Below are 26,174 nucleotides of genomic sequence, written 5' to 3'. Positions count from 1 at the left end.
CACTTTTCCTCAGGTAAGTGTGAAATACACCCACCGTGCTGCAGAATAGAGTGGCGTTTGGGTTTTTGTGGCGCTGTTGCACAAGGTGGAGATGTTTAAAGCGTATTATCCAGACAAGGACTCCCCTGGCCATCGAGCGTTATCTCACTGGCACCAGCCTGAACCTTAGTCTGGCATTTACTGAACAATATTTGCGGTATGCTCTTGCATCAGCACTAAAAATAGCTACAGTGCTCCGTGCGACTGGAAAACCGCTGCGCTCTCTGCATGGGGCAGAAAGTCTCTGTCCAGGATTGAGATAACCCCCTGTGTGGATGTATGCTGCTTTACCAAGCTCCCTGCAAAGGTGACAGCGTCAGCAGTGCAGAACCGGTGGGGCGTTCACGCCAGACGCTATGCTTGTCTTCCTGGCAAGATGCACGGTGTGACCGCCTCAAAGGTACTGCTCGTGTCCCAGCCTGGACTCCACAGGCGAGCAGACAGGACGAGCCAGCAGCCCGGCGTGACAGCTATTAACATCCACTGACAGCGAAAGCTCACAGGAAAATATAGGAGAAACAGAAGACTCATAACAGCAAAAACTCAAGGGGACAGGGATGCTGTTCAAAGAAAGAGGAGGCGAATCCTCAGGCCTTGTGCTGGGGCCAGGGGAAGTTCACAGCAGAGCGAAGTCTGCTTGCGCCACCCAGGCCTGCGGCAGGTCTCCGCAGACATGAAGCAGGAGGCAGGTGGGAGCGACGAGGACGGACTCCATTTGCCATAAGCAGAATGGCTGTATTTTTTCCCACATCGCAGAGCTGCTCTGGGGGCCCTGTGTACCTTAAGGTGACCCCATTCCTCATGCATGAGATGGTATCCTAGGAGAGCTCCACATGCCATGTTTCTCAGAGATGCAAAGGGGAAGGAGTGGCTCCAGAAAGTTTGGAAACCCCAGTCTCACATTTTTTTTAAGCTGAGACAAAAACAGGTGTTTATGGTGAGCTCGGGGTAGGAGGAAGCCCTGGAGGAGGAAAGGGAGAGCCTTCTCACACAGACCGGGATCAGAGCTAGCGCAGAGAGTGGGACAATGTCTGGAGAGGCGCTTGAGAAGGTAGCTTTGAGGGCAGAGGGAGCACTGACACAGACTCAAAGGTCTCCGCAGCGGACATGGCAAAAGATGGGAGAAGAAAAAGGAGTAAAACTGTTCTCAAAACTGGCAACGCGAGGATGCCTGAAACCCGGATCCCAGTGCTGCCAGGTGGGACCACAATCACTAGACGGCATCACCCAGCTTTTGTGCAGGGAAACAAGCCCTCACCACGACTCTCGCAGTTGCTGCTTTCCATGACAGCAGGAGTTCGTACATGCACTTGAAATGCTGCCAGTTATCAGCATCTATCCCCTGGCAGACCTTTGTCATTAGACAGAACAGGGACAGGCTCCAGCTCTAACAGCATTAGTGCAGCTCCAGCAGTCTGCCGGGGGAAGCAGGCTTGCCTCCGCGCAGACACATTTCCCTCTGCGCACAGCCTGCTCTGGGCTGCTGCAAAAGAGAGCGTCAACAGGAGGATTGGTTTTCTCTGGCATGGGGAAGATGTGGGAGAGCAAAGCCGTTTTTATAGCGGCTGTCCTTCTAAAGGGGGGTCTCTGTCCCAGTCCTGCCCCTCTGACTGCAGAATGAGCGCTAAGCCCCCGAGACCCGTCACGCAACAGCCCTCGCCCGTGCTTACATCTTGGTTCGTCATTTCCCAGTACGGTCTCTCGCCGTAGGACATCACCTCCCACATCACTATCCCGTAGCTCCAGACATCGCTGGCCGACGTGAACTTGCGGAAGGCGATCGCTTCGGGTGCTGTCCATCGGATGGGGATTTTCCCTCCCTGGGATTATCGGAGCAGCGTTGTGTAGTGCAAGAGTGTAGATCTCGGTTGTCGCCGTATCGGATTAAAAAAAAAAAGCAGATTGGAGAGGAGGGCAGAGAACATGCAAAAGAGGATGAAACAATACTTCTCAGAGCACCGAGGGATGCTATTTTCTCTCTGGAAAGAGACATCGAATTTTAAAGTAAATCTGTTTGACAGCATGGGGCCCCTTTCCACATTATCTCAGCCCATAAGCGTTTGTAGGCTGCCTACTAATTGGCTGTCCTGAAGGTTTGTTGTTTGAATTCTGTTTGAATGCCGGGACATGTATAGGATCAACATCTCAATTATGTTGCACTGGCTGGTAGGGGAATACGGCTCCTCGCTTTCCGACAGCGAACGGGGGAGGAACAGACAACTCTGAATCGGAGGAAGACTTTGATCTAACGAGAGCTTCATGCAAACTGCCACGGAAAGAGCACTTTTTTTCGAGGCCCTGATCCTGCAGCTGGCTCTGTGCACTGGGCACAAAAACGTGCGTGTGCAAAGACCAGCCTGCTTGGCCCCCGCTGCAGGGCTGGCAACGATGCCACCTTCCACAGATCACTGTGGTTTATCTTTTGTGGAGAGCTGTCAAATGTGCTTTGCTATTTCCCTTCCCCTCTTGTAGTGCTTTTGAAATCAAACCTCAAACCAGCCCTGGGAGGGTTGAGGGGAGAAGGAGAGTTTGGATTAAGAAATACTTTTGTCTTTGGGTTTAAAGAGTCGTCTCCCTTGATTTATATCAAAATACACTTTACTGTGAAGTCCTTTCCTCCCAGTGCTGAGCTAAATATTGGTAAGTCTCCCTGAACCCCCTGTAAGAGTGTTTGTCATTGAAAAAAGACAGAATTTGGAACACATTTGAAAAGCAAATTAATGAACAAAAAAAGCCCCTTCTTTTCTTCGCAGGCTTATCAGTGCATTCCTTAAGCGAGAGGCCAGATTCTCAGCGGTGCCAATTAGCACGGGGCAGCAGGTCGCGGCTGCAGCAGGGCTGGCCGGGAGCCCTCGAGCTCGCAGGGAGGTTCTGGTCCAGCCGTGCACAGAGCCCCAGTGCTGGCTGCGACTGCCAGCAGCCAAAATGCCTTTCCCCGACTGCCAAATCTCCCCAGGAACTGGGAACATGACCCGCAGAGCTTACATCACCCGCAAAACAATACGCTCGGAAAAACGTGTAAATAGGCGATGTCAAGCTGTGACAGCCGCTGCCACGACTATCGGAGGTTTTCTACAGAGCCGGGGCTGGTGGGGATGGGGCCTGTCGGCCCTCTCTCCATGGCACCGTCTCGTGCCTTTCCTGTGCTAGCGTAGGGACGCGTGGCCTTGAGGCAGGTGGGCTCATGCCCACGAAGCCTGGGATCCTGCCGCAGGGCAAGGGACGGGCCACTGAAGCTGCCACGGCCCCCCCTCGGACGTGGGGAGAAATTGCAGGGGAAAATGTGCTTCCTTAGCAATGAGTGTTAGGTGTTTAGCCATGTTTTAAAAAGGCTAAGCCGATCAGGAGACCATGGCTTAGATCTCTGCGCAGGAACCTAAGCAAAGCACCCGTTCTTGTTTTTTTTCTCCCTTTGGTATTTGCCAAAGAGAACAGAACGGAGCTGGGAACGTGGCGCTTTTGAAAGCCGGCTATGTGACTCAGGTGCTCAAAATGGACTTAAACGTTATTAGATTGCTACTGAATTCTGCTTTGTTTGGCCACCCCCAGTGCAAAGTTGCAGGCATTTGCAAAATCAATCTGACAACGATTAACTGATAACACCTGGCCAAATCCTCATGCACACAGTTTGGGGGCTTTGCATTTGTAGAAACCTCTTTGCTAAAGAGCCTAAATGCCAAATGTGACAGGGAATACGTTTTTCTTGAGTTCAACCAATTCAGTATCCCCATAACTCACCCTGGTAGTGTACGCTGCTTCGGGATCATCTTCTAGGACCCTGGAGAGCCCAAAGTCGGACACTTTGCACACCAAGTTGCTGTTGATGAGGATATTCCTGGCAGCGAGATCTCTGTGCACATACCCCATGTCAGACAGGTACTTCATCCCAGATGCGATGCCTCGCAGCATCCCAACCAGCTGAATGACTGTGAACTGCCCGTCGTTCTTCTGCAAAAGCAAGGGGGACGTTCGATCAGCTGAGAGCCCCAGCACCTTCAGCACAACGTGCGCACAAACGAAAAGGCAAAGACAAGTCTCCAGGGAAGAAAAACAGGGAAATTAATATTTCATTACTCTCCTGCTCTGACCATGAAACTTTTGAAAGTCTCATTGTTTGGATGAGGCTCCCTAGAGACAAAGCTAAGGAAATGTAGTTCTTTTAACTGGAGATCAAGGAGCGAGCTGTTTTCACTGGTGAGTGATGAAGAGACTGCTACTGGGAGTGAACACGCGTAGCTGTGTGTACAAAAGCACCGGGGAGGACTGTCTCCGAGTCACCTGCCTGAATGGCATCAAGTTAAACGTAAAGTGTAACTGCAAAGGGCCATATTTGAAAATTTGGGAGTAGGGGCTATCCTCATGGTGTTACATGGATTATCTAACTACTTCCCCCACCCTCCATCCTCTAAAGCTCATGTTTCTTGAAAAGCTCTGACAAGTCTGCGTTTTGCCAGGATGCAGCCTGGATGAGTTCTTGAAATGTCACGAAGGTTTGCAGGATGAGCGAATCATTTCCATGCAGCAGACTGCTTTCTAAAATAAACACAGTACTCTGCAATTTATTGTTATCTGGTTTTATCGATGCACAAACCAAGTCCTTCATGCTGCTGTATAAATATAGATCAAACAGGCAACTAAGCTACTCCTGCCTCCAGAAAGAAGCCTTAAGGGCTGAACCAGCACTCAGCAAACTTTTGCCCTGACACCAACCTTCAGCAAAGAACCCAAAATTTAACCAAGGTCCCCCTGGAAAAAGAATTTAAGTATTACCTTTAAAAATGTATCCAGAGAACCATTCTCCATGTATTCAGTTACTATCATTACTGGTTTGCCTGGAAAAAAGAAGTGAATTTGTTAGTAGCCAATTTATATATATATATATATTAAAAAAAGAATACAGTCTTTTCATAGCGCTTCTGAACGCGAATATACAACTATGCAAAAGCACATCTGCACTGCGACACTGCTGCCCCAGAGGGATGACAATACCTATTGCCCCAAAGTATGTGTGTAGAGATGGGGGACTCGAGGAGGAGGGGAAGAAAAAGCAGCTCCGTAAAACAGGCTGGGGACTGAGTCCTGCGCGGGGGGGTTTAGATGATATTTGAGAAAGAGGTCACAAGCTGACACCGGATAACCTATGCCTTGCTGACCAACGCGGCCTTCACCTAATCCATGCCATCCCATGTGACTGCCCGTGTGAGCACACCTGGAAATAAAAATTCCCTTTTACATCCCCTAAATAATAACAAGATCCCTTCCCAAGATGTGTACTGCAAATACAGCCTAATTCAAAGAGTGAGTAAAAAAAAGGGATCAAAATAAAAGTTCAGAACAAAAGACCTGGCCTCCTGTTGTTGACAGGAATAATAATGTTTTTCCAAATCCATTTGATTAATTTTCATGCCCGAGTCATTTTAATGGTAATTATATATAGTTTTTGCTCAGTTTTTATATCTAATTTCTCGCTAGCTTGCCACAATGACATAGCAATAATTAATGTGGTGTGCTCCAGCCCTTGTAAATTCAATGAAATCTTATAAGAACATGTAAATTATTTTTTATTTAAATCAATTTCCATTAGCTAGCATGAAGCCCAGACAAAAGAGGAGCTGTCAATTATTTCTAAAGTGCATTATAAATGTCTTTTGTAGAAATGATCAGTGAGAGCTGCTACATGTCATAACATGTACGTGAAGGTAAATGCTCTTAAAAATCAGTTCATATTCTACAGCTTAGAATTCATCTTCATCTTCCCTCTTTCCCGTTAACTCTTTGCCTAATTTACTGTCTAATTATCTACATAATCCTGGTAATTGTGAATTTGTCAATCAAAACACTCACTGTTGTGCAGACACTACCTTGGCAGCATGAAGGAGCAGCATTGCTTTCATTCTTTAGTATCACAGCTATTGTCTGCGTTAGAAGCTCGCCAAAAGTATTGTTTTTGATACAAGCGCTGCACCTAGGGGCCCTGAGCAATATCTGGGACCCTGAATAACATTACGCGCCCCGTCTGGGAGGAAGAGAGATTTTTGTCTGTGCATTAGCATTCAAAACGAACCATCCGCTCGGGGCCACACATGGAAAACCGACACGGCTAGAGGCAGGGCAAGGTCGAGCGGTGCTGGCGGCAGCACAGAACAGCACAAGGTGCGGGTCTCTTCCACAACTCAACTCTTTTTACGCTAACCAAGGGTCCCAGGATTGCACGGACACAGCACGATGGGCACAGGTCTAAGCGGCAGCAGTGTAAATTCCCATTATGCTAATCTTGAAAAGCCTCCTGGGTTGCTGTATTTGTTTTGCTTTTGGTGGGAAAAAGGCGAAGCAACGAAGCAAAGCTGGCGCTGTTAGCCCGTACGTGCTCTGGCAAGGTGTTTCTCCGCATCGCAAATGTGCAATTTAAGGTAAAAACTGGGTTCTTTAGTCATCTGTCAAAAAATCTCTGCAGACTGTGCTGCTATTTATGATGTGCCCGGTTTAACGACAGATTGCAAACCGACTGTAGCATGGGGTCCCTTATCTCTGACACTTAAAGGCAGTGCTGCAGCAAGAATGGCATCTCATTACGGCACCACCCTGAGGGACCTACCTCAGGCTCCTGCCTTGGGTTTCGAGCAGAAAAAAGCAAAGAAGATTTCTGGCACTTATGTTTCATTATCTGGCTGCCGCAGGTTGACAGTAATTGTGGAATAAATTAGCCTCATATCCAAAAGCGTGAAAATAAAGACACAAACAGAGCAACTTTCTACAAAGTAAATTAAAAGTAAACATCAGCCCTTTGGAAGTGCTGGTCTGAGTCTCTGTGTCAGCAGGGTTCCCTCCTGCTGGCGTTATGGGGCCATAAAATGCGTGTAGATGTCATTCATACCAATGTACTAATGCAATGTGCACGCTGTCAGAGCGACAAAACGGCACGCTAATGAAAACAGGACCACCAGTCCCTTTGCAAAGCAGAAATAGCTAGAGGCTTGTCTGCATGGGGACAATGAGGACAATTAATCCAAATTAACTAAAGGTGTGCATTTGAAGTAGATTAGTTAAACTGCATTAAGCCCCTGCGTGGATATTCTCATTCAGAATTAAAAATGGCCTAATTCAATTTAGGTTAATTGACTTCCAAAGTAAATTATGACGCATCAAAGACATTTTACCCTAAAGATCTGAATCAACGAAAGGCCAATGACTAAAACGTTGAATGGAAAGAGAAGTTAGGCAACAAGAGTTTGTGATAGCATCATGGTTGGGAACTCAAAGATTGCTGTGGTTTGTGTAAAAGAAAAGAAAAAAGAAGGTTTTTACATGCAAACATCCAGAGAACCAAATGCTGATGGAAAAATCTCAACTGCAATAAGCAAGCGTTTCTTGAGCTGCTGAGGAGCTTGGTGTCCACATCCCCTACACCCCAACTCCAGCTGCTCCAGCACCAATTTTGGAGCAGCTCTACTTCCACAAGGAAAGGAAGGGTTCCCAACCTCTCCCTTCCAAAGCTGTTCTGCGATTAACCTTGCAAAAGGAAACATGTAGAGGCAGAGACAGTGGAAAGCATCTCCCAGAGTGCCCCAGACCACAGTAGGCAGAGCCATCCCCGGGTTCGAATCCCCACAGGCCCAATGGGAGCTAAACCTGGACCTCTCCCAGCTTGGATATGTTTCCCTGCCTCTGGAAACCTGTGAAAGCAAGGTAATCCCACTATTTTCATCTCCACACTACTTTTGTGACTCTGATTCAGCAAACACAGCTGAAATTCAGCACATCTGGCAGATCCTATGGCTGCACTTGCAGACCCTCCCTCCGGCATTTATTCTCGTTGCCAGCTCCGAGAACAAACCCAGCGCCCTCAATTAGGCGGCAGAGTCCCCAGGCATTTCCACGGCCTTTGGTTCCCACTAACACTCTAAGGAAAATCAGCATGCTAGGCAAACAGGACAGCCTCTCTAAAAGGGGGATTCCCACCCATCCCCTGAGGCCCCGACAGCGAGAGACTCAAGCCCACGACAGCAAAAGACTCAAGCCTACGTCAGCAGCAGCTTTTACAGGCATACAAATGTCACTCGCTTCCTGTCCAGTATCCCCCATCCCTACAGGGCTAGAAATGGGAGCTTTCTATCCACAAAGGACAGACACGGTCAGGCTTTTATGCATAAAAAGGCCACGTAAGGTGACTCCAAGAGAGTCTTGACGTGCATTTCCTTTAGTTCTCCTCCTGCCCTGAGGACCCATGGGAACTCAGCCATGTCCTTTTCCATCCTTTCCCAAAGCCAGCAAAACCTTTAGACTTTAGCTTGCATCCCTGGCCCCACAGACACACCTCACCATTTATTTACTTCTTTTTGCTTAATGCACCAGGCTCTGTGTGCTGGGTCATAGGAGCAATGTGCTGCTTCTGGTAGGGGCACGCAAGGGGACACGTCCCTTTGATGGGGGCATATGACAGGAACATACCTCTGGGGCAGAGTTATAGCACGGGCTGCAGCCATGCAGCGACACACGCACTGTCACCAGCACGTAGCAGCAACTTTTGCGCTGGAATTTCTGCCAGCTATTTCACAGTTAGCCTTTTCCCAGGCCCTTGCCTCTCCCATAAGCTATATCCCAACGCCAGGGACAACTACTACTGCGCACAGCACTAGCGGATCTGGAGGGAGCTTGTCTTAACAACGGTTTTACACAGACCTGTCCCCTTCAGCTACACTCCTGTTTCACTTCCCTGCTTCTGGAAAAAATACTCCAACTGGCAACTTCTGTCCTTGCTTACATCCCCTGCGAGCACACACAGGTCCCCAACACTACCCTCCTGCAGACCCTTTGCCAGTGCTTTGCTTTAGTGGTTTCTCAAAATCTGATGGCTGGAAATCATCAGGAGGCTTTTCAGACTCTCGGTAGCGAAATCCTCCCCCTTTGCCAGCCAGGGAAACCTCTTCCCACTTCTTGGCACTTCCTTGCTCACACTGGGGCCACTGTGGTTTCAAAAGAAACAAAAGCAGGAATGAGCAGGGAGCTTGGTGTCACTGCATTCAAACTGCCCTTGCATGGCCCCATGGCAAGTGAAAGGTGCTGCTGGATGAGAACTGCGACCACCTGCAAGGCAGAAGTTCCACGGCCACTTCACCAGCAGTCAGACATGCTGGTTTTTGAGAAACGATGCTATGCATAGCGGTAACTGGAGTTACCCAAGTTTTCCTCCGCCCACACTGCTAACTCTCCCATCAGTCGAATCTAAAGACAGTGGTCTGCAGCAGCTTGTACCTACTTTTTGTGACAACGCCTTCCAGGTGGATGATGTTGGGGTGGTCGAACTGCCCCATGATGCTTGCTTCTCCCAGGAAGTCTCGTCTTTGCTTCTCCGTGTAGCCTACCTTCAGGGTTTTGATAGCCACCGGAAACTCGCGCTTTCCCTGCAGTTTCAGCCGCCCGCTGCAGACTTCTCCAAATTCCCCTGCGGAAAAAATTGGAAAGGAAGGGATCACAGCATGCCTAAGGAGCGCACAGCATATGTTTGTCCATAGGAAATATATATAGTACACAGGCTACCTCCCGTAGGTTGCTAATCAACAATACACTGTCACGCACTCATGGATGTGGAAAGCAGAACATCCCAGTGACCAGCTACCCAAATAGCCAGCGTAACGCAAGCCAAGTGATTCACAAGCCCAAGAAAACTAGGAAGCTGCAAATCTTGGCCTTTTAAAAGATAACCAGAGTCAAATGAAACATTCCTAGTGATAGGTTTTACCCCCTTCGAGGGGGGCGAGCTGCTCCTGTATTTGATTTTCTTTTATAAAGAGTTGTCTCTATTTCCCATTTGTTTTTTTCTTTTTCATTTCGTGATGTTTTTGTCTACTAGACTAAAGAATCTGGTCATATCCTGTATCATCTCCCTGTGTAGATAACTGAAAAACACAAGCAAATTGCTTCTTAGCCCTCCTTTGATAAGTTAAATAGATGCAACACTGTTAGCCTTTCATAGCAATATATATTTTTACAGACCATAAACCCTTTCCAATTTTGCAACCACCTTTTTTTTTTTTTTAAGTAACCTAAATGGATTTTTTTGGTGGTCAACGGTAAATTATCTCCAAAAGTACTATTTCAGAAGATGCAAAATATTCCTAAGGGTGGATGCAGGTCTAAACAAACAACTTAACTGGAAAGAAAATGGAAATTTAATTCTTTTGTTCAAAGAAGTTAAATGCTTCAGGCTTCTGTTTGTTCGTTTCATCTCAAATGACTTCTTATTCTTAATTTTTGCTTTGAAACTGAGCTTAATGGGGGAGGAGAGAAAGGTTAAAGCGGTGAAAAGAACCTGAGAATTAAGTGAATCATTTCCCTTAGAAGCTATAGAAATAATTTGGCTTGGTCCAAACTGACTGTTTTTTGCCATTTTTAGTTCAGTCACTGAATTTCAAAACTGCAGATGACAGGCTTTTCCCGGACTTCAGCTGGAACAAGGGTATACTCCGCATCGCTTGCAAAGTGCCTAACAGGACAAATATTTGACAGACCGTCTCTGATTTCTAGCGTTAGGAAAGGAAACCCTCACGCGTTGCCCAGGGGCAGGAAAGGCATTTCCATACCAGCTCCAATAACTCTTTCGATTGTTATGCACGAAGCTTCAATTTCCTTGGCAAACTCGTGCACGGCCTGGTTCGGGTCCTCGTAGGTATGGGGGTCGATGTAGGTTCTCACTCCCGGCAGCTTAACTGCGAACACAGATCACAAGGTTAACGGCATATGGCATGGCAAATGAGGGTAATAGCCGACTTTTGTTGGAAAAATTAATAGACAATACTCTGTAATGCTTTGTGCTTTGAAATGCCGCACATCTGAGTGTTCTCAGATGTTCAGTTGTTATGTGACATCCATATAACTTCATCGTATTTCAGAAAGCACATGATAGTGTTCAGCTAGAAGGACGCGTGCCATTGGGGGACCTCGTTTCAGGCCTGGGAATCGTTCCAGCATCCCTAGGTGACCTTGGGCCGGCAGCTCCGTCTCTGCATGCTGCAGGGCCTCACCTCTAATTCTCCCCCACTGAAAAGCTTTATAAAGCCTTTGAGGTTTTTGACAGCATTGGACGGGCCTCGTCAGGAGGTAGCAGCCCAAACAACCAGCCCTCCCATGGAAAGGGGGCACCAGGAAGGAAGGCACAAAAAGAAAAATGTGAAGGAATGACTTGCAAAGCCAGTCGGATGGATGAGGGTTGATGGAGAGCTGCAATAAATTCTGCCCTACCAGTCACATATTACCTAATCCATCAGCCACATTATTTCAGATGTAGTTGCTGAGATTTAAATGAACAGAATATTTGCAGTACAACAAAGCCTGTGGGTTGTATCATTATAGATACAATCAATATGAAGCTTTTTCTCTGGGACTTGAGAGGGAAAAGGTATTTTCATTATCCTTATTATAAGTTTGTTTTGACAATCGTTAAGGCTACTCACACGAAGAACTGCTCATCAGTCTCATACGACAGCTACATTACACTGTGGCTCTTAATTGATTTGCTTCCTGCTGCCTTCATTACACAGCGCTAATGGAAATCTGACTTTCGCTCAAGACGTGTTTTCCTTTTCCACACCAAAAAGCACCTAGCTCTTACACATCCACAGGTCCCACAACACTTTATGGAGGAAGGATTTCGAGACACTAGCTTTAGATGTCCAGAAGGACTGACAGTAGCCATATGTCTGTATTTTTAAGTATCACCATACAACTTTGCATATTCAGACGAGCTTACAGACATTAACACTATATTTCTGTAAGCTCGCAATGAGCAAGAAGTAGGAATTATTCCTTACTCCTTTGCAGAGGCATTCAAGGCAAAGAGTAGCTGTGGGCTGGGTCCTCACTGCTGGTGGGGTTGGAGCAAAGGTTTAAAACAGATATTCTGGACAGACATCCAGACCACAAAAATGTAATACCGCTACGTGCCAGCCAGGCAAAATTAACAGCATCCTGAGCCACACAGCAAAGACTCCACGGAGAGGAACAAAATAAAATGGCTCACTAGACAGATCTGTTGCAATCGGATCACTCAGTTTGATCCATCCTGGAAAAAAAACGTGTAGGCACAAAGTGCTGGGCACATGTAAAGCCGACTGAAGTTGACGGGACTGTTCGAGTGTAGAGTTAAGCCTGGGCTCAGTTCTCCATGGGACTTGGAGCGGGAGAAGATGGGGACTTCTAAACAACCAAATTAACTGGATTCTTCTGTGAATTACCAGCAAAATAGTTTCTGCAAAAACTCCCACTTGTATTTCTCATTACCACGGACAGCCAAAAACATGTGTACACAGCTTCTCTCTTTACTCACTGTGGCCATTATGAAAATGCATCTTTTCTTCTTCTGGATCTTGTTTAGCCTTGCTATAGCCACAGCGCCTGGAAAAAAACAAAAGAAGAATGCTTTGGTCTTTGGTATAGCTGAACCCCGCTCATTACTTCAATCACACGAAGCACAAAAACCCAGAGCAGTGACGAATCCAAACTCTCAAGTGGCCAGATTGCTGCTGTCCCAGTTTTAGCTCATCAAACTACTCGGAATTTCCCTAATGTGGTTCAGGGCCCAAGGCCCGCTGATTTTCAATTGGCCTTGTGCTTCCAAATCCCACAGATGCTTCTGAAAAACTCCATCTGCCATACATCTAATTTAGCTATTATTAGGAAGAAAACAGCAAGAACAGGAAGGACAATGGAAGGGGAATGGGATGAAACATTAAAATCACAGAAGTGGGATCTCCTGGACTGCAGAGCCCCGGCCCTTGCTTTTACAGGTATCATAACGTCTATATTGCGTGGTCCCCTTCACACACTGAGCGTTTGTACAGGACTTTCAATTCTGAGGCTTTAGAAAACACCCTTGTGCCAATAACCCCATCTTATATGCATGCAAAATGATGGGATAAAAAATGAATACCTGTTGCCTCACCGCCTTCAAGGGTCTCCTATGTATTTCTGGCTCTGCAGGTGTTTCCTGCACACCTCCTATCTTTAGCTGGGCAGCTACCATTCATGCAATCCCCCCCCGACCAGCAGCAAGAGCTAATGCTCCGGCATTAGCACCCGGCAATGCAAAGCATGCTGCTGAATCGCACGCTGGAGTGGCAAACGCAGCCGTACGGGAGGTGCAGCTCCCCCAGGGATTCCTCCTATTAGTGTCTGGCTGCTCTCCCCTGATGCATCCCACACCCTTCTCACTGGTTTTCTAGGTGATGTTTCCACATTAGCCTTCGGTGGCTGCTGAGGTGGTGTCTGGGACCTGCTTCACTCAGACAACCCCTTGGGAAGCTGCAGTCTGCAGGGTAACTCTGCAGGCACAGCGATCTGCTACCTACACACGTATAGATAGCTAAAAACCTGTGATGTTGTATGCATGATGCACGGTACCTGCCGTTCTTTCCAAGCACCTGACACAACAAGGCGATTTAAGAACTAGGACACCCTCAAAGCAAAGGGCAGGCACCGAGACAGAGGACCACAGCTTCGAAGGGGACAAGTGTGCGCCAGACACCCAAACTTTGCCTGTGCGCACAGCCGGATGCCTAGCTAAGAAACTCGCAGTCTTCTCTTTCGCTGCCCACAGTTTTGGGACGTGGGATGTGAGCGCTCCAGTGCAATTCACAGCATGCAAGAACGTATGATTAGCAGAAACAAAACGGTAATTAGGAGGAGGCAGCAACGGGCATCTGCACGAAACATGCCCTCAGCATGAAGCCCCATTACAGGGAACTGCTGCCTGCCTCATTGCGAGCGGCCAACAAGCAGCCTTTCGGCTCCACGATTTTGGCACTGGCCTGGCAAAACGCTCGCTGCTAAAAACAAAATCCCAACGCCAGGCATAGGGCTTCCTCGGCAGCGGGGGCAGCGGCTCCGGCAGGGTGCCGGCACCGCTGCTGAGCCGGAGGGCCGAGGGCAAGAGCGGGACGGCGCAGGCGCCCAGGGTGGCTGCCGGGAAGGGAGCCACGCGCCAAGGCGAGACCAGAAAAACAGGCTGCCGAGGCCGGGCAACACGTGCCGACGCGAGGGATCGTCTCCTTGCTCGGCCGCTTCCGGAGATGGGCTGCTGTCTAACCGCCCAGGAACCAAGCCCTGGCTGCGTGCCAAGACCCTCCAAGCGAGCACCACATCAGCGGCGGTTTTGGTGTGGGACATCCCTGGCTAGGACTGGCTGGAAAATGGTTTCTTCTCCTGTTCATCAATTCCCCTCCGCTCCCCAAAAGTATGAAAACTAAACATGTGGGTATCGATATCAATTCCCACTTCTGGCAAACCCCCTCCCCTTCTTTTTTTGCTGCAAGGTGTCGAAAGTTAAATTAGTTTTCTGCAAAAGTAATTTTTAGGATTGCGGACGGGGGAAGGAGGTTTCAAAATATGTGTTCAAAAACTCAGATTTCCACTTATAAAGAGGTTTCAATTCATCCTTGTGCTACTGAAAGCATATACAAAATCCCTTCTGTTCACCTTTTAAAGCAAACATCCTTTTCTCTCCCTCGGGTTTACAGTATTTAATCTATAAAAAAATCTTTTCCAACATAACCTTTCTTACTAACTGCATCTCAGGATGAGTCAACCGTGAAGAGATGCGAAGGTTAAAACTGCAAAGAAGGGAGGGAAGAGAGAAGGGGAACAGGCAATCCCTCCTGCGCAGCGATCTGAGCGCACCTCGATGCAAAACGGCCAGTGCTTTACTGCGCAAAAGTCAGGGCCGAGGCAAACAAGCTGCCTCCGCCTGTGCCCTCTCCGGAGCCGTGTAACGCATACAGCAACGCGCCGCATTAACATACTAAATCAGGCTCTGCCACCCCCGGAGCATCGTTAAAACAAGCCTCAACGAGAAGTACTGAAGTGCAATTGCAGCTAGCGGACTATGACTCTGCAGCAACAGCTCAGCATCACTAACAAATCTTCCTATAAAACCTGCTCGTTATTGGCATTTGAGCCTTTTGCAGCCTCATGCCCTTAAACCACTCCGAGAAATAGCCCGTGCATATGTTGCCTGGAACTAAACCGCACTTCTTCCCTTCTGGACCTTTAGCTTTGTTAAATGCCACACAACAGAAGTTTTTTCTTCTTTTCTCCCACACCAAAACCTATAAAAATCTGCAATTTCAAGTTAGCAGTCCTGCCACACTATGTAACACAGCTTATCGGCAGATAAATTATCTAAATTCCTGCTTTTAAAAGATATTTTGGGGAGAAAAAAATTTCTACTTGTTTGTGAAATTATACATTTCTGCATGTACATTTGTTCTTAATATTTATTGGAAAAAGCTGCAAGTCGAAGGTCTGCTGATAGAAGATTCATTCTCTCATTTATTGTCATTGTACAAAACACAGATCTTCTATATGTTTTCTGTATCCTGCACAGCAAAAGTATAAAGATCCTGACACTCATTTTATCTCTCACTGAGCTTGAGACACTTGGCCAAAGAAATGACGTAATGCAGAAGCACGCCTGAATCTCAAGCCATTTATTCCTGCTGTAGGTTCGTCCCAGTTTCTGGATCTAGAAAGCAAATAACTTCCTTGCACAGCTCCATGTTTTTCAATAAAAATATCAGAGGGGAAAAAAGTGAGATTTTAAATATTCTTAGGGCATCATGTCTTATTTAAAAACTACTTGCAGATTGGCAGGCAGCTCATAAAATATTGATGGGGCAGATTATAAAAGTGAAGTTGTAAAATGATCCCTATATAGGTTTATAAAATATAAAACGGACAGGTAGAAAGATGAAGAACCCAATCGGGAAACCGATGCCCGTTGCCACGCGTGGCAGAAGCCAACTCACAGAGAAAACCCATTCCAACGGCAAGAAATGAGGCAGCGAGATGCCTGCTCTCCTCGGACTGATGGAGATGGTTTGCTCCTGAACTTGAGCTTCCCTGTGCCCTTGTCACGGGGGCATACCCAAAAGCCAGACGGTGCCCGAGGAAAGGCGCTCCCATGTCCCCACTCGGGGCCACCAGGTCAGGGGAGCGTCCCTAAACGGGGCTGGACCTTGGACAGCCAAGCCCGAGGCCAAAGGCTGCAATTTGGCAGGTTTTAGATACTATTTTCAGCCATATGCCAAAGCATTTGAGCACATGGCCAAGGTGTGCCTGGAAATGGGGAGAGTGCTGGAAGTCCCCAGCGAGGAATGGGACCTCCCTTTGCTAGGTGCAGCCATTACCATAAATCAGTTGTGCCCCAAAGGAGCGTGCAATCTCCGCTCCTGGTCCTGCAGAGATTTATACAAGTATTTAATCTCTTAAGTCCAGGAGAAGTGAACTCTGTGCACTTCTCCGAAACAGTGACAAAACCCCACTTGCTTTCTGGGTGTGAGACCCTCCCTCAGAAACACATCCTTTACTATGGCAACTTCGAGGAGTGCATCCAAGCCCTCTTGAGCTGCCATCTCACAGGAGGCTTGCAAGGAGCGCTGGGCTGCTCTTGCACGGGGTCAGTGCTCAGCTCCGAGTGTTTATCCCAGGCTGCTAAAGCAATAAGCCCGCAGGACGTGTTGCAGGGCAGGACTGCAGTCCGCCCAGAGGAACAAACAAAGCAGCCTCTGTCCAGCTGGCTGAGATCCTGGGGCCTCGGTTCACGTGTGGAGACAATAACCTGTTTAACAAGCAGCTTTATCCTCCACAAGTGACCCTGACACCGAGAGCCAGAGGCAAAAGGCTACCTCTAGTGAGGCTGGTTATAATCCTAGAATATACTTAATACCACAAAACCAGGGAATACTCAAGGGACTGGTCTAAAACACATCACTTCTACACTGTGTTTTCCATTTTTCTGTTCCCTTTCCTCGTCCTTTCATTTCATTCCCCCGCCTTTTGATGACATGTCTATAATGAGTTATTTCCATCGCACCGGCCCAAACTTTTGTCCGGAGTAACCTGGTGCAACCCCTGACGGCTGGGAAACTGCTCATTCAACTCCTCCTCAACTGTCCTCCTCTATGTCCTCTGAGAGTCCTACAACGTGGAGAACAGGATCAAAAGAGGACAGCCATGTAAAAGACGATGAGATTACAAGCTAAGATCTTCGGCTCCATTCAAAGATACACAAGTTGACCTGCCAAGACGGAGCGAGCGCAGGTTCCCTTGCTGATGACTCGCTACCTTTTCCGCTGTTTTCCCAGGCACCGCGGGCCTGCTCAGCACTGCGCGATCCTGTATTTGACCTCCGATTGACTTGGATGCCATACAGAGGAAGCTTCCAAATTCCAGACGTAGTATTTTTAGCGTTTGGTCTCTCCCTGCCTTTGCGCTGAATGACTCCTGGCTTTCCTAAGTTGCCGGGAGAACAATTAAAAATAATTTAAACGATGCCATTTCCCCCTCTCGCAGGAAGCTCCCTCTGAAGTGAGCTCCATAAATCTCTTTAAAGAGCCTGTCCTGCCTTCCTTGAGCACAGCTGACGGTGCATGGGCCTTGAAGTCACTTTTCCCATCTCCACCTCGCAGGACAGCAGCTTGTTGCCACGTCATTTGCTCTGCGAGTTAGCAGGAAACTTGCAGAGGACATTTTCCAGGTCAGTCAGGCTTTCTCTGTGACTCTGCCTTTCCTTTATAACCAGTGACTTAATCTCGTTCTTTTGCTATGTCCGGTGCGTGCCCTGCTCTTCTGAGCAGGCACATGCAATATTGTCCATTGCTGCCACCCTCTCGTTGCCTAGTGGAGGAAATCTGAAGGACAAATCCCCGTGCTTTGGTGGCACAGGCACGACACGCTACAGAATTACTGCCGGTTGCCTTTTAGCGCAGCCGGTGCCAAACTGGTGACCTCCAGAAACAGCCGCACGGACCAGAAGAACTTTTTGCAGCCAAACGTTTCAAGCTGAGCAATCTACCTTCCTAACGCTGCTCTTAAGTGCTCAGAAGTCATGAAAACTGTTTAAAGAACACCCCAGTGGCAAAAAAACAGCCTTCAACTTTGGGGCCTTTGCAGGCTGAGGCCGGCTCCTCCCTGTGCTCCAAGCAAGGGATTTTTCCCATGCCCCCTGTCAGGCAGAAGCTATAAAATGCATGAATGTGGCACCAGGCGTGAGGGACATGTGGGCATCTGGGAGGGCAAGCGAGGCTGGCCACGGCACACGCTAACTGTGGCCGTACAGCTCTCAACCAGTGCCAACATGGGACCCCATCTCCTGCAGGGGGAGAAACTACAAACTGTCAGATTTCCTTATTCTATCCCCAAAGCAGCTGGTTCAGGCTCTATCAGAGCCAAACCATGGGACTAGAGGACACAGGAACGGTCTGCCCTGGCCACTGCTGTGCTCTGCAGCGGAGACTGCAGCGCGCCCCAGCTAACGCTACCCAAAGCCTTAGCATCCTCCAAAAACAGAGTATAAAAGTAGCTCCCCTAGCTACATGGCAAAACCTGTGGCTGGCTGTGAACGTGAGTGGGACGTCTCCGCGCTCCTACAGTTGCAAGTGGATGCTTGATGGTTGCAATTTTCCACGTCTCCTAGCTGGCTTCAGAAGATCGCTGCCTGCACAGCTTGCAGCCGATTCAGAACCCTAAACCACGTTCCCTTTCGGGGAACAACCCAACTCGTGTCCAGACACACTGACAGAAATTAAACCCACCCTTGCTTTGATGAGTTGGGAAAGAGGAGAAAACAGGACAGCACAGAAGGTGGTCAGGCAGCCTGGCAAGAGGCAGTCGCAGGACGGGGCAGCATGCAGCACAGACACCCGGCGCCCAGCACCAGCAACGATATGTCCGCGGTGCCCCGGGCATATCCTTGCAAACAGCCCCATGTCATCGGCACCAATGACATACAGCTCATTTCACTGACATGCACGTTACATGCCATTAAAAACACTCCCTCCCGCCTGCCCCCTCTTCTTCTTTCTTTTTGGCAAACTGCCCCCCCGCCCTCTTGGTGACAGGAAGCAGATTTGGATGAAGTGTCCAGCATACAAGTTACATGATGTTTGTTACAACACATGACATTGCAGGTGTGTTGTCTGCATCGATCCACCATGGGACAACATATCAGATTGGCCTCGGGGACCCCTGCTCTTACTGGAGAACCACTGTGCTTCGGGGAAGGCTATTTCCAGGTGTTGAGAGAGACAAGCTGGGTGCAGAGGTCGGATGCGAAAGCGATTTGCAGGCCGGTACAAGAAAGGGAGAGAGCGGCAGACTGCGCACAGAAAACACGGAGGTGGGACACCGAACGGGAGCCAGGGCGGGTGAGAACACTGACCATATTAGGCTCGGATAGGCAACAGCACGGAGAGAAGAAGCCCACCCACAGCCATGATCGCAGCAACTGAAAAGCAAACAAAAAGGCCCAGGATAAGGAATAATCCCACTGCCCTGGCAAGGTGCAAATACATTCGCAACATTTTCATATGCACTACTTGTTTGTTATTATTACTTGGATCTTCTAGTCTAATCAGTGTGTGTTCACCTGGCATCAGGCTGCGCCCAGCAGCGGGCTGTATAACTGCCCGTCATGCTGCTCGGAAAACTCGCACAGACAATTTTCGGTTACTGAACATATTAAAGTAATTTAGCAACAGGTAGATCTTCAGCACGATATATAAGCACGGGCCCAGTGTTTTTTGACAGATATTCCAGTTAAAGCCAGCTGAAGATCTCACTTTTTGGTTCTCATAAAATCATCATCATGCAGCGTTTTCGAAAAAAATTGCACCCTTCAGATTTTTAAAGTATAGCTTACAACGCCTGAACACATTAAAATAGCCTATTTTGACAAAATTAACATTCTGCAATTGCACTTCCTTAAATTATGATGCAAAATAACTTCAGGCATGCAATGATTTACAGAATTACACACTGGATTATGTGCTTACTTAAATTAGAGCTGGTGAAAAATGTCTCTCAGCTCCTTTTGCATCAGCGAAACAACTTGCAAGCATTTTATAAGCAGCGATGCCAATTCTTTTACCATAGTTGATAATATTTGGTATTTTCATAATGCCCCAGCTCCTGGAGTCATATTAATATGGGAAAAGCTCAGCTTTCACTAAATCTCTCCACTGACACATGTTAACCCTAGAGGTCCAAAACCCAAAAGCATATAAAAGGAAGTGGAACATTATATATTTTGAGTCAATTCTGCTGTTTTCTGGGCTAAACTCGCAAGATTTGAGTGAAGGGGACTGGCAAGTCTCTAGAAGATCCCTGTGGCTGTAGTTTGGCTGTGATGACTCTAACTCCATTAGCTTACATTTTAGCGAGGAGCCCTTTTTCACCCCAAGCATTTTCTAACAGTTGCCGTCACCAGACCTTCCCACGTTGCTCAGCATCCAAAGTCAAGGTTTTTGAAACAACAGTTCAATTAACCTGAAAGCAACTGTCTCCTTAAAAAGAAAAGAGCTCACTGTTTTCTGAAACACAGAAAACTGCTTGGGTGCCTAATCAGAAACTGAGCTGCTCTGAAACAAAATCTGTTCCCAGTCGTGAGTGCAGAGTACTCAAGATCTCACTCACTCTCTTTATGGGGGGGGAATGCTCAAATGCAAGTGAGCCTTGATGCCTTGATACATCCTTACTCCTGCACGGCAGTCACAAAAACACTGTGCTTTCAGAACTCATTTAGGATCAAAATAGTAAAACGTGTGACATTAGAGAAAATCTAGGGCTACTGGAAACAAACTATACTGTTCTCCACTTCAGTGGAGAACAAAATTCTCTTTCCAGTCCAAGGAGCACTTGGATAGGTAAGTGAATGGAGTACTTGGCCTCAGCAGTTCACGCGAAGGAGGATTTATCATTGCTAATGCTTAAAAGACCTCTTGATTTGGCAAAGATACTTGACAAACAAACACTTCAGAATATAAAAACCCTGAGGCCAACAAAACTGTTTTTAAAATCTTTACCAGCAAGCTGACTTTTTACCTGGAAGTCCCTTGGATCTGCTCAAGGTTAAGAGGTGATACTCCTGTATACCAGCGAAGGTTATTGAGAAAACACTTGCACTGTTAAATCCCCTTTGCTGGAAAGTGCGAGGAGCTGAGGTGGCAGCATCTCCAAAAGCCTGTTTGCAACCAAGTGTGATCTGTGCATCAGGCCCCAGCTCGGGGGAACGGCTGCAGATGGTCAGGAGCAAGGCAGAGAGCCTGGAGCTGCAGCGGGGCCTCTGGGACCTCTGTGGCGAGAGCTGCGCCCCGGTTCTTGGCTAGACCAACCTACGGTTTTGAGTCCACTTAGATGAGAAAAGCTGACACTCCTCTAGTTCCAGCAAAGGTGACCTCGTACTGCCTAGGTGGCTCTCAAACCAAACTGTCTGGAGATCAAACTTTAATAAATGTGTGCCAGGAGCACTTATCAACACCCTTGGCACTGTTTCAAGTCTGGGACTGCATGCTTGCTTCATGAAATATATATGATGTGCCTTCTATCAGTGTAATTAATTTACTACAGGTCTGCAGATGACCCAGACAACATTTGGAATTAAACTGTGTTTCTAGTGCCTAGATGCAGCTCAGCGAGACTCTGCCCTATATAGCTGCGGCTGGTAAGAGCTGTAAGTTAAAGACTTGGAAGTGTGCTAAATGAAAGCCTCCTCCTTTGCTTTTAATAAGCTGTTCCAATGGGATGTTCTTTAGAGGCGTGCAATTAGAGACTAAAATGCTCGAGGCTTTCTGGGAAGAATTTTCTAATCCTGCACGCGGCCTTGTGAGATGGCAGTGATGACTGCCTGCATCCCTAGCTCAGAAGGCCAGCACTGCACCCAGCACCTCGTGAGTCAACACGCTTACTTCAAACATCACAGGAGTGACATTGTATACTGCAAACTGTTACGAACGTATTTCTGGTTTGCCCAGCTCTCTATTAATGTCTAAGGAGTCACATCCTCTTCCTGCCAAGCTGTATCTTGTTCACATGTTGAAACATGTCTCTGAGCTCTTGGAGAATAACTGAAAATACAAAAGCCTGAGCAGATGGTGTATGTACAATCACTACGGGCAAAGGAGGGTAACACTTTCGGGGAAGGGAGTTGCATTCGGAAAGATCTCTTGGAAACGGGTCGTATTATACTTCCTTATGTCTAAACTGCAAGGAAGTACAGATAACCTTTTCTCTAGACAAGAGGCCAAGTGTCACAATATGGAGCGCCTCCAGGAGTGGTCACACTTCTTATTTCCAGCACCCAAAGCACAGCGAAATCTCTGGAAGTGCGGAAGGATGACAGCCTGATGGCCTTTTTCATTCTCCACCCATTGCACAGCCAAGACATTGTAAGACTCTGTTTTAAGACACCCGAATTCCCTAACTGCATGCTATCCAAGTGCATTGCCCAAGCAGATGCAGGGCTTGCCCAACGCCACCAAATGAGGCGCTTCTGAACGAGGGCGACGGCTCTCCCTTGCTGACTGTGGTACCATCCCACCCGTCTGCCTCGGATGAGGCTTGTGTGTGATATACCCACCAGGCAGTTACGTATTCATAATGGTCTGTCTGCCCTGTTCCCTCAGCTGCTGCTGAAATAACTCAGAAATACTGCTTTCAAGGGCTGTGCCTCACGGGCTTCGAGCTGAATTACAGACTGGGTCAGGCTTTGCCCACTCCCTGGGCCAAAGTCACCTGAACGCAGATCGCCTGCTTCCCTAACCCCTCCTCGAAACTGCATCAATGCACGCTGGCTTTGGAAGCCTGCCACGTTTGTACGAACGTGCTAAGCCCAGAGGGGGTTTGGAGAACGGGGGACCATCTCTTTAGGTGGTGTTGGAATGGCTGAATGGGACCAGCTCATCTAGGGACCCGGGAGTAGAGATGTTGACCACAGGCAGCAGATTCCCACACCAGCCCTGGGAAGGGGTCACCGGCTGCTGGAGCACTCTTTTCCAGAGAACCAACACCACGAATGCTCCTCTCCAGGAAGAGGTACCGCCAAAGAGCAAAGAGGCTGTTAACGTGATGGGCGTAGTAAAAACCTTAACCTGAACGGAGGCAGGACTGGACCCTGCCTGTTCTTGGTGGATGGGAATCTTGACCCAGCAGAGCAATAGCCTTTCCCACAAAATCCTTCCTGTTGTCAGGTGGATCACGGGGACACTTGGCAGTAGGCAGTATCATAAAACAGTTATAAATCATGGGAGGCAATGTCATATAGGAAGAAGGAAAAGCAGGCAGGAATGCAGAGATAAAATTCCTTTAAAATGTCACAATTAACAAAAATTGTGACTCACTCTGGAAAAATCCTCCTTATGGAAAACATTATCTACAAACTGTCTTCCCTGTTTCCTACGGAAACATCAAAAAAGTGAACTATTTTAAGCCCTGACACATATTGGAAAAAGATGGGGGGGGATGTTTGTGGAAAAACGCATCGTTTTGACCTCCCACGTCGCAGAAGGTTGCAAATGCTGGCTCAGGAGCTGGAATATATGCCAACAATCTTCTCAACCCCTCTGCTCCTTGAAAGTCACTTTTTAAAAAGATGCACATATTTGTGTCCAGCAAGTAGCCCTCTGCCACTGCAGGGGTGGATATTTAAAAGTCTAAATCAACTGAGGTCAAGGATGGACACTCCGGTGCAGAAGCCTCTAATTGCCAGTACCCAGGTGGCAAGATTTGTCTTTGCTTTGTCTTTTAAAGTCTAGTTCCTTGCCAGAAGAGACTTTCTATATCTGCACAACACAGGGTGAGGGGCAGGTTTTGCTGCTTCAAATATATTTTTGTTAACTTCTAAAAAAAAAGCTCCCTCCAGTTCTTTGGAAGATTTGCTTTAGATGGAAAGGTCACCCATAATGGGTAGCTGGCTATAAATGCAGATGCACAGCACACTTGTTAGTTCTTCTGAGCAGCTTTTGCAAAGCAGCTCAGCACTGACCTAACAGCGCTCCCATTTAACTCGGTAAAAGCCCATTTCTTTGTTTAGTGCTACAAAGCTCTAACACGTGGGGGAAGAGAGGGAACGGCAGTCCTTAACACTCCACCTAAGACCCCTTGAGTTTTGTAAACAGGGTTGGTTTGAAGGGCAAAATAGGGAAATCTGCTCTGGAGCAGTGGGTCGCCTTCCCACTGCTGCTCCCTTGCAGGCTGTTACAACCTTGCTTTAGCTGGAGCGCTCCCGGCCTCCCACCTAGGTTTATCATAGGAACAAAAGGGCTGACGGCACGCCGGCAATGTTTGCAGGCCCTTACTCCCCTGGCAGGATGTAGCTTGCAGATCTCTACTACTGGCGTATGTCTGACACAGATTTTAAAACAAAAGCCTGCAATGATTTTAGATTAACATATACTTCAATTCAGAACAGTGATGCAAGCGGCATCTAATTCAAACATTGCTAAGAGAACAAATTTAGCTTTGCTGTATCTGTAAAATGCATTGTGCTCTCGAGAAAAGCACATATCCTAAGAAAGCAAAGATCGTAACAATTCTGTGTTTAGTTCAGTGCTTGTATCTGGTTGAATAATAGATTTGCAATCCACTTCTCTTTTTTGCTGAGACAGCTAAGGTCTGATTTAGTGACTCTTTGATTTGTAATCCTGATTGTTATATAATTAATATGTTCTTGATATAAAGAGCACAAGACTTAAAAAGTTATCAGCTATTTTGCCTAGTGGCATTATGACCTTGGTCAGAGGACACATTATTTCCAGCAAGCTTTTTCTTGAGCATCTGCAAGTAAATCAGCTCTGAAATGCAGCTTAATTGTTTAGGGCAAAGCGCATTTAGTTGCAAATTCCCAGGAAGCTCCAGCTTCGGCAACAAAGCGCACTTCCACAGATGGACGCTGGCGTATGGAAATGCCACTGTGACTAACACCGAGCTGACCTTTGGGTTAGGGCCAGCTGCCAACGGGAAATGCCAAGCTGTTATTTACCTTCGCTCAAAAGGAGCGAGAAACTGCAGAGATACTTCAAAAGCCAAAAGGAAGAGGTGTGGAAACTTCTGCCTTTGGGGACCTAGCGGAAAATAAAACACCTGCAGAGCCCAGCAAACTCCTGAGTTGTATGGCTGGGAAATAACTTTCTGAACTGCGGAGAGGAGGAGGATGCCTTTCCCCATCCCTTCCTTTTTCAGTTTCCCCAGACCTGTGAGTGCCCCCACTCCTGACATGCCTGGCAAAGAGATGCCATGTGACACCCTTGGGAGCAACACTCTAATTCTGAGGTGCCTGAGGGACAGGGGGGAACCCGGGAGCAGTATGGAGCCGGAGGTGAGGAGCCCATCTGCAGAAGCTGCCCCGGCTATGTTCTCAACGCTGCAGACCTACGGGGCTTTTCTCCTTAGCTTTGAAGCTGGGCAGTACCTGCCCTCCTGCATTAGCCAGGGAGGAGAGTGAGCCGGGAGCTCGGTGGGAAAGCAGTGGGGCTTCCAGCTGGAGCAACTCCTGGAGTTCAAAATGTCTGTTTTTCCAAAAATAATTAGTGGAAAGAATTAGAAAAGGAAATTTAACCCCCTGGTGCCAAGTGCTGGAATACATAACTACTCCAAAGACAGAAGAGAGTGTCTTCCAGAAACAGGTTAACAGCTTCAAAAATGGATTAGCCTATGACTTGGAATACATTTATCACCCCAGCAATGGCCCAGCATGAGAATCACTCCATGAATTGTCTTGAAATCACATCCAAGGCAAAACAGCATGACCGACATATTTTAGTGGCATTTCTGCTTCTTCAAAACAGGAGCAACTTTTTTGTTTTGCTTTGTATAATTTCAAATTGGCTGCCAACTTTCTGGGTTTCTGAGGTTTATTAGGCTGTTCTCAAGAGTCACTCGACACACTGGCCAGGCTTTAAAATTCGCAAGACCTCAGAGTGGCTAACAAGCCCTGCAATCCTGAAGCTACTTCTCTAATGATGGAGCTTCACCACCTCCAGCTGAGGGCCTGGGTTCTTCCCAGTCTATGCAGCCACAGCTTGAAAAGCTAAAAATGAACTGAGAACTCATCTCCTCTTTTTTTAAAGTAATTGGGTCTTTGGGTGGCTTGATTAAGGGGTATCTGACCTAAGGGACATGAGAGGCCTGATTTTCACTAGTACCAAGCTCTCCAGGCAGCAAGATGTGCAGATTTGGATATACCATGAGCCTGCTTTGGCCAGATCTCCATTTCAGTAGCAGAGACTGTGTGTGAAAACAAGCCAGCGAACCCCTCCAGTCCCTGCACCCTGTGCCTGCCCCTTCCCACACCCGCTGCGTGGCCCTACAGA

General features: G+C 47.6%; 1 protein-coding gene across 1 annotated transcript in view; it reads right to left on the bottom strand.

The window, feature by feature from the left end:
- The window catches only part of EPHA5 (EPH receptor A5), a 187,322-nt gene that overhangs the window by 16,900 nt on the left and 144,248 nt on the right, over positions 1-26,174 (bottom strand). Inside the window, exons 8-14 of the mRNA XM_026069468.1 lie at positions 19,250-19,315; positions 12,362-12,429; positions 10,620-10,745; positions 9,296-9,481; positions 4,810-4,871; positions 3,778-3,987; positions 1,710-1,859 (exon numbers count right to left, since the gene is read on the bottom strand). Of these exons, the coding sequence (XP_025925253.1) occupies positions 1,710-1,859; positions 3,778-3,987; positions 4,810-4,871; positions 9,296-9,481; positions 10,620-10,745; positions 12,362-12,429; positions 19,250-19,315 (868 nt within the window). The remainder of the gene's footprint in view (positions 1-1,709; positions 1,860-3,777; positions 3,988-4,809; positions 4,872-9,295; positions 9,482-10,619; positions 10,746-12,361; positions 12,430-19,249; positions 19,316-26,174) is intronic.

Source organism: Apteryx rowi, unplaced genomic scaffold (genome assembly GCF_003343035.1).
Source record: "Apteryx rowi isolate R43461 unplaced genomic scaffold, aptRow1 scaffold_298, whole genome shotgun sequence".
Classification (NCBI taxonomy): domain Eukaryota; kingdom Metazoa; phylum Chordata; class Aves; order Apterygiformes; family Apterygidae; genus Apteryx; species Apteryx rowi.
This window is presented reverse-complemented; position numbering and strand designations above follow the sequence as displayed.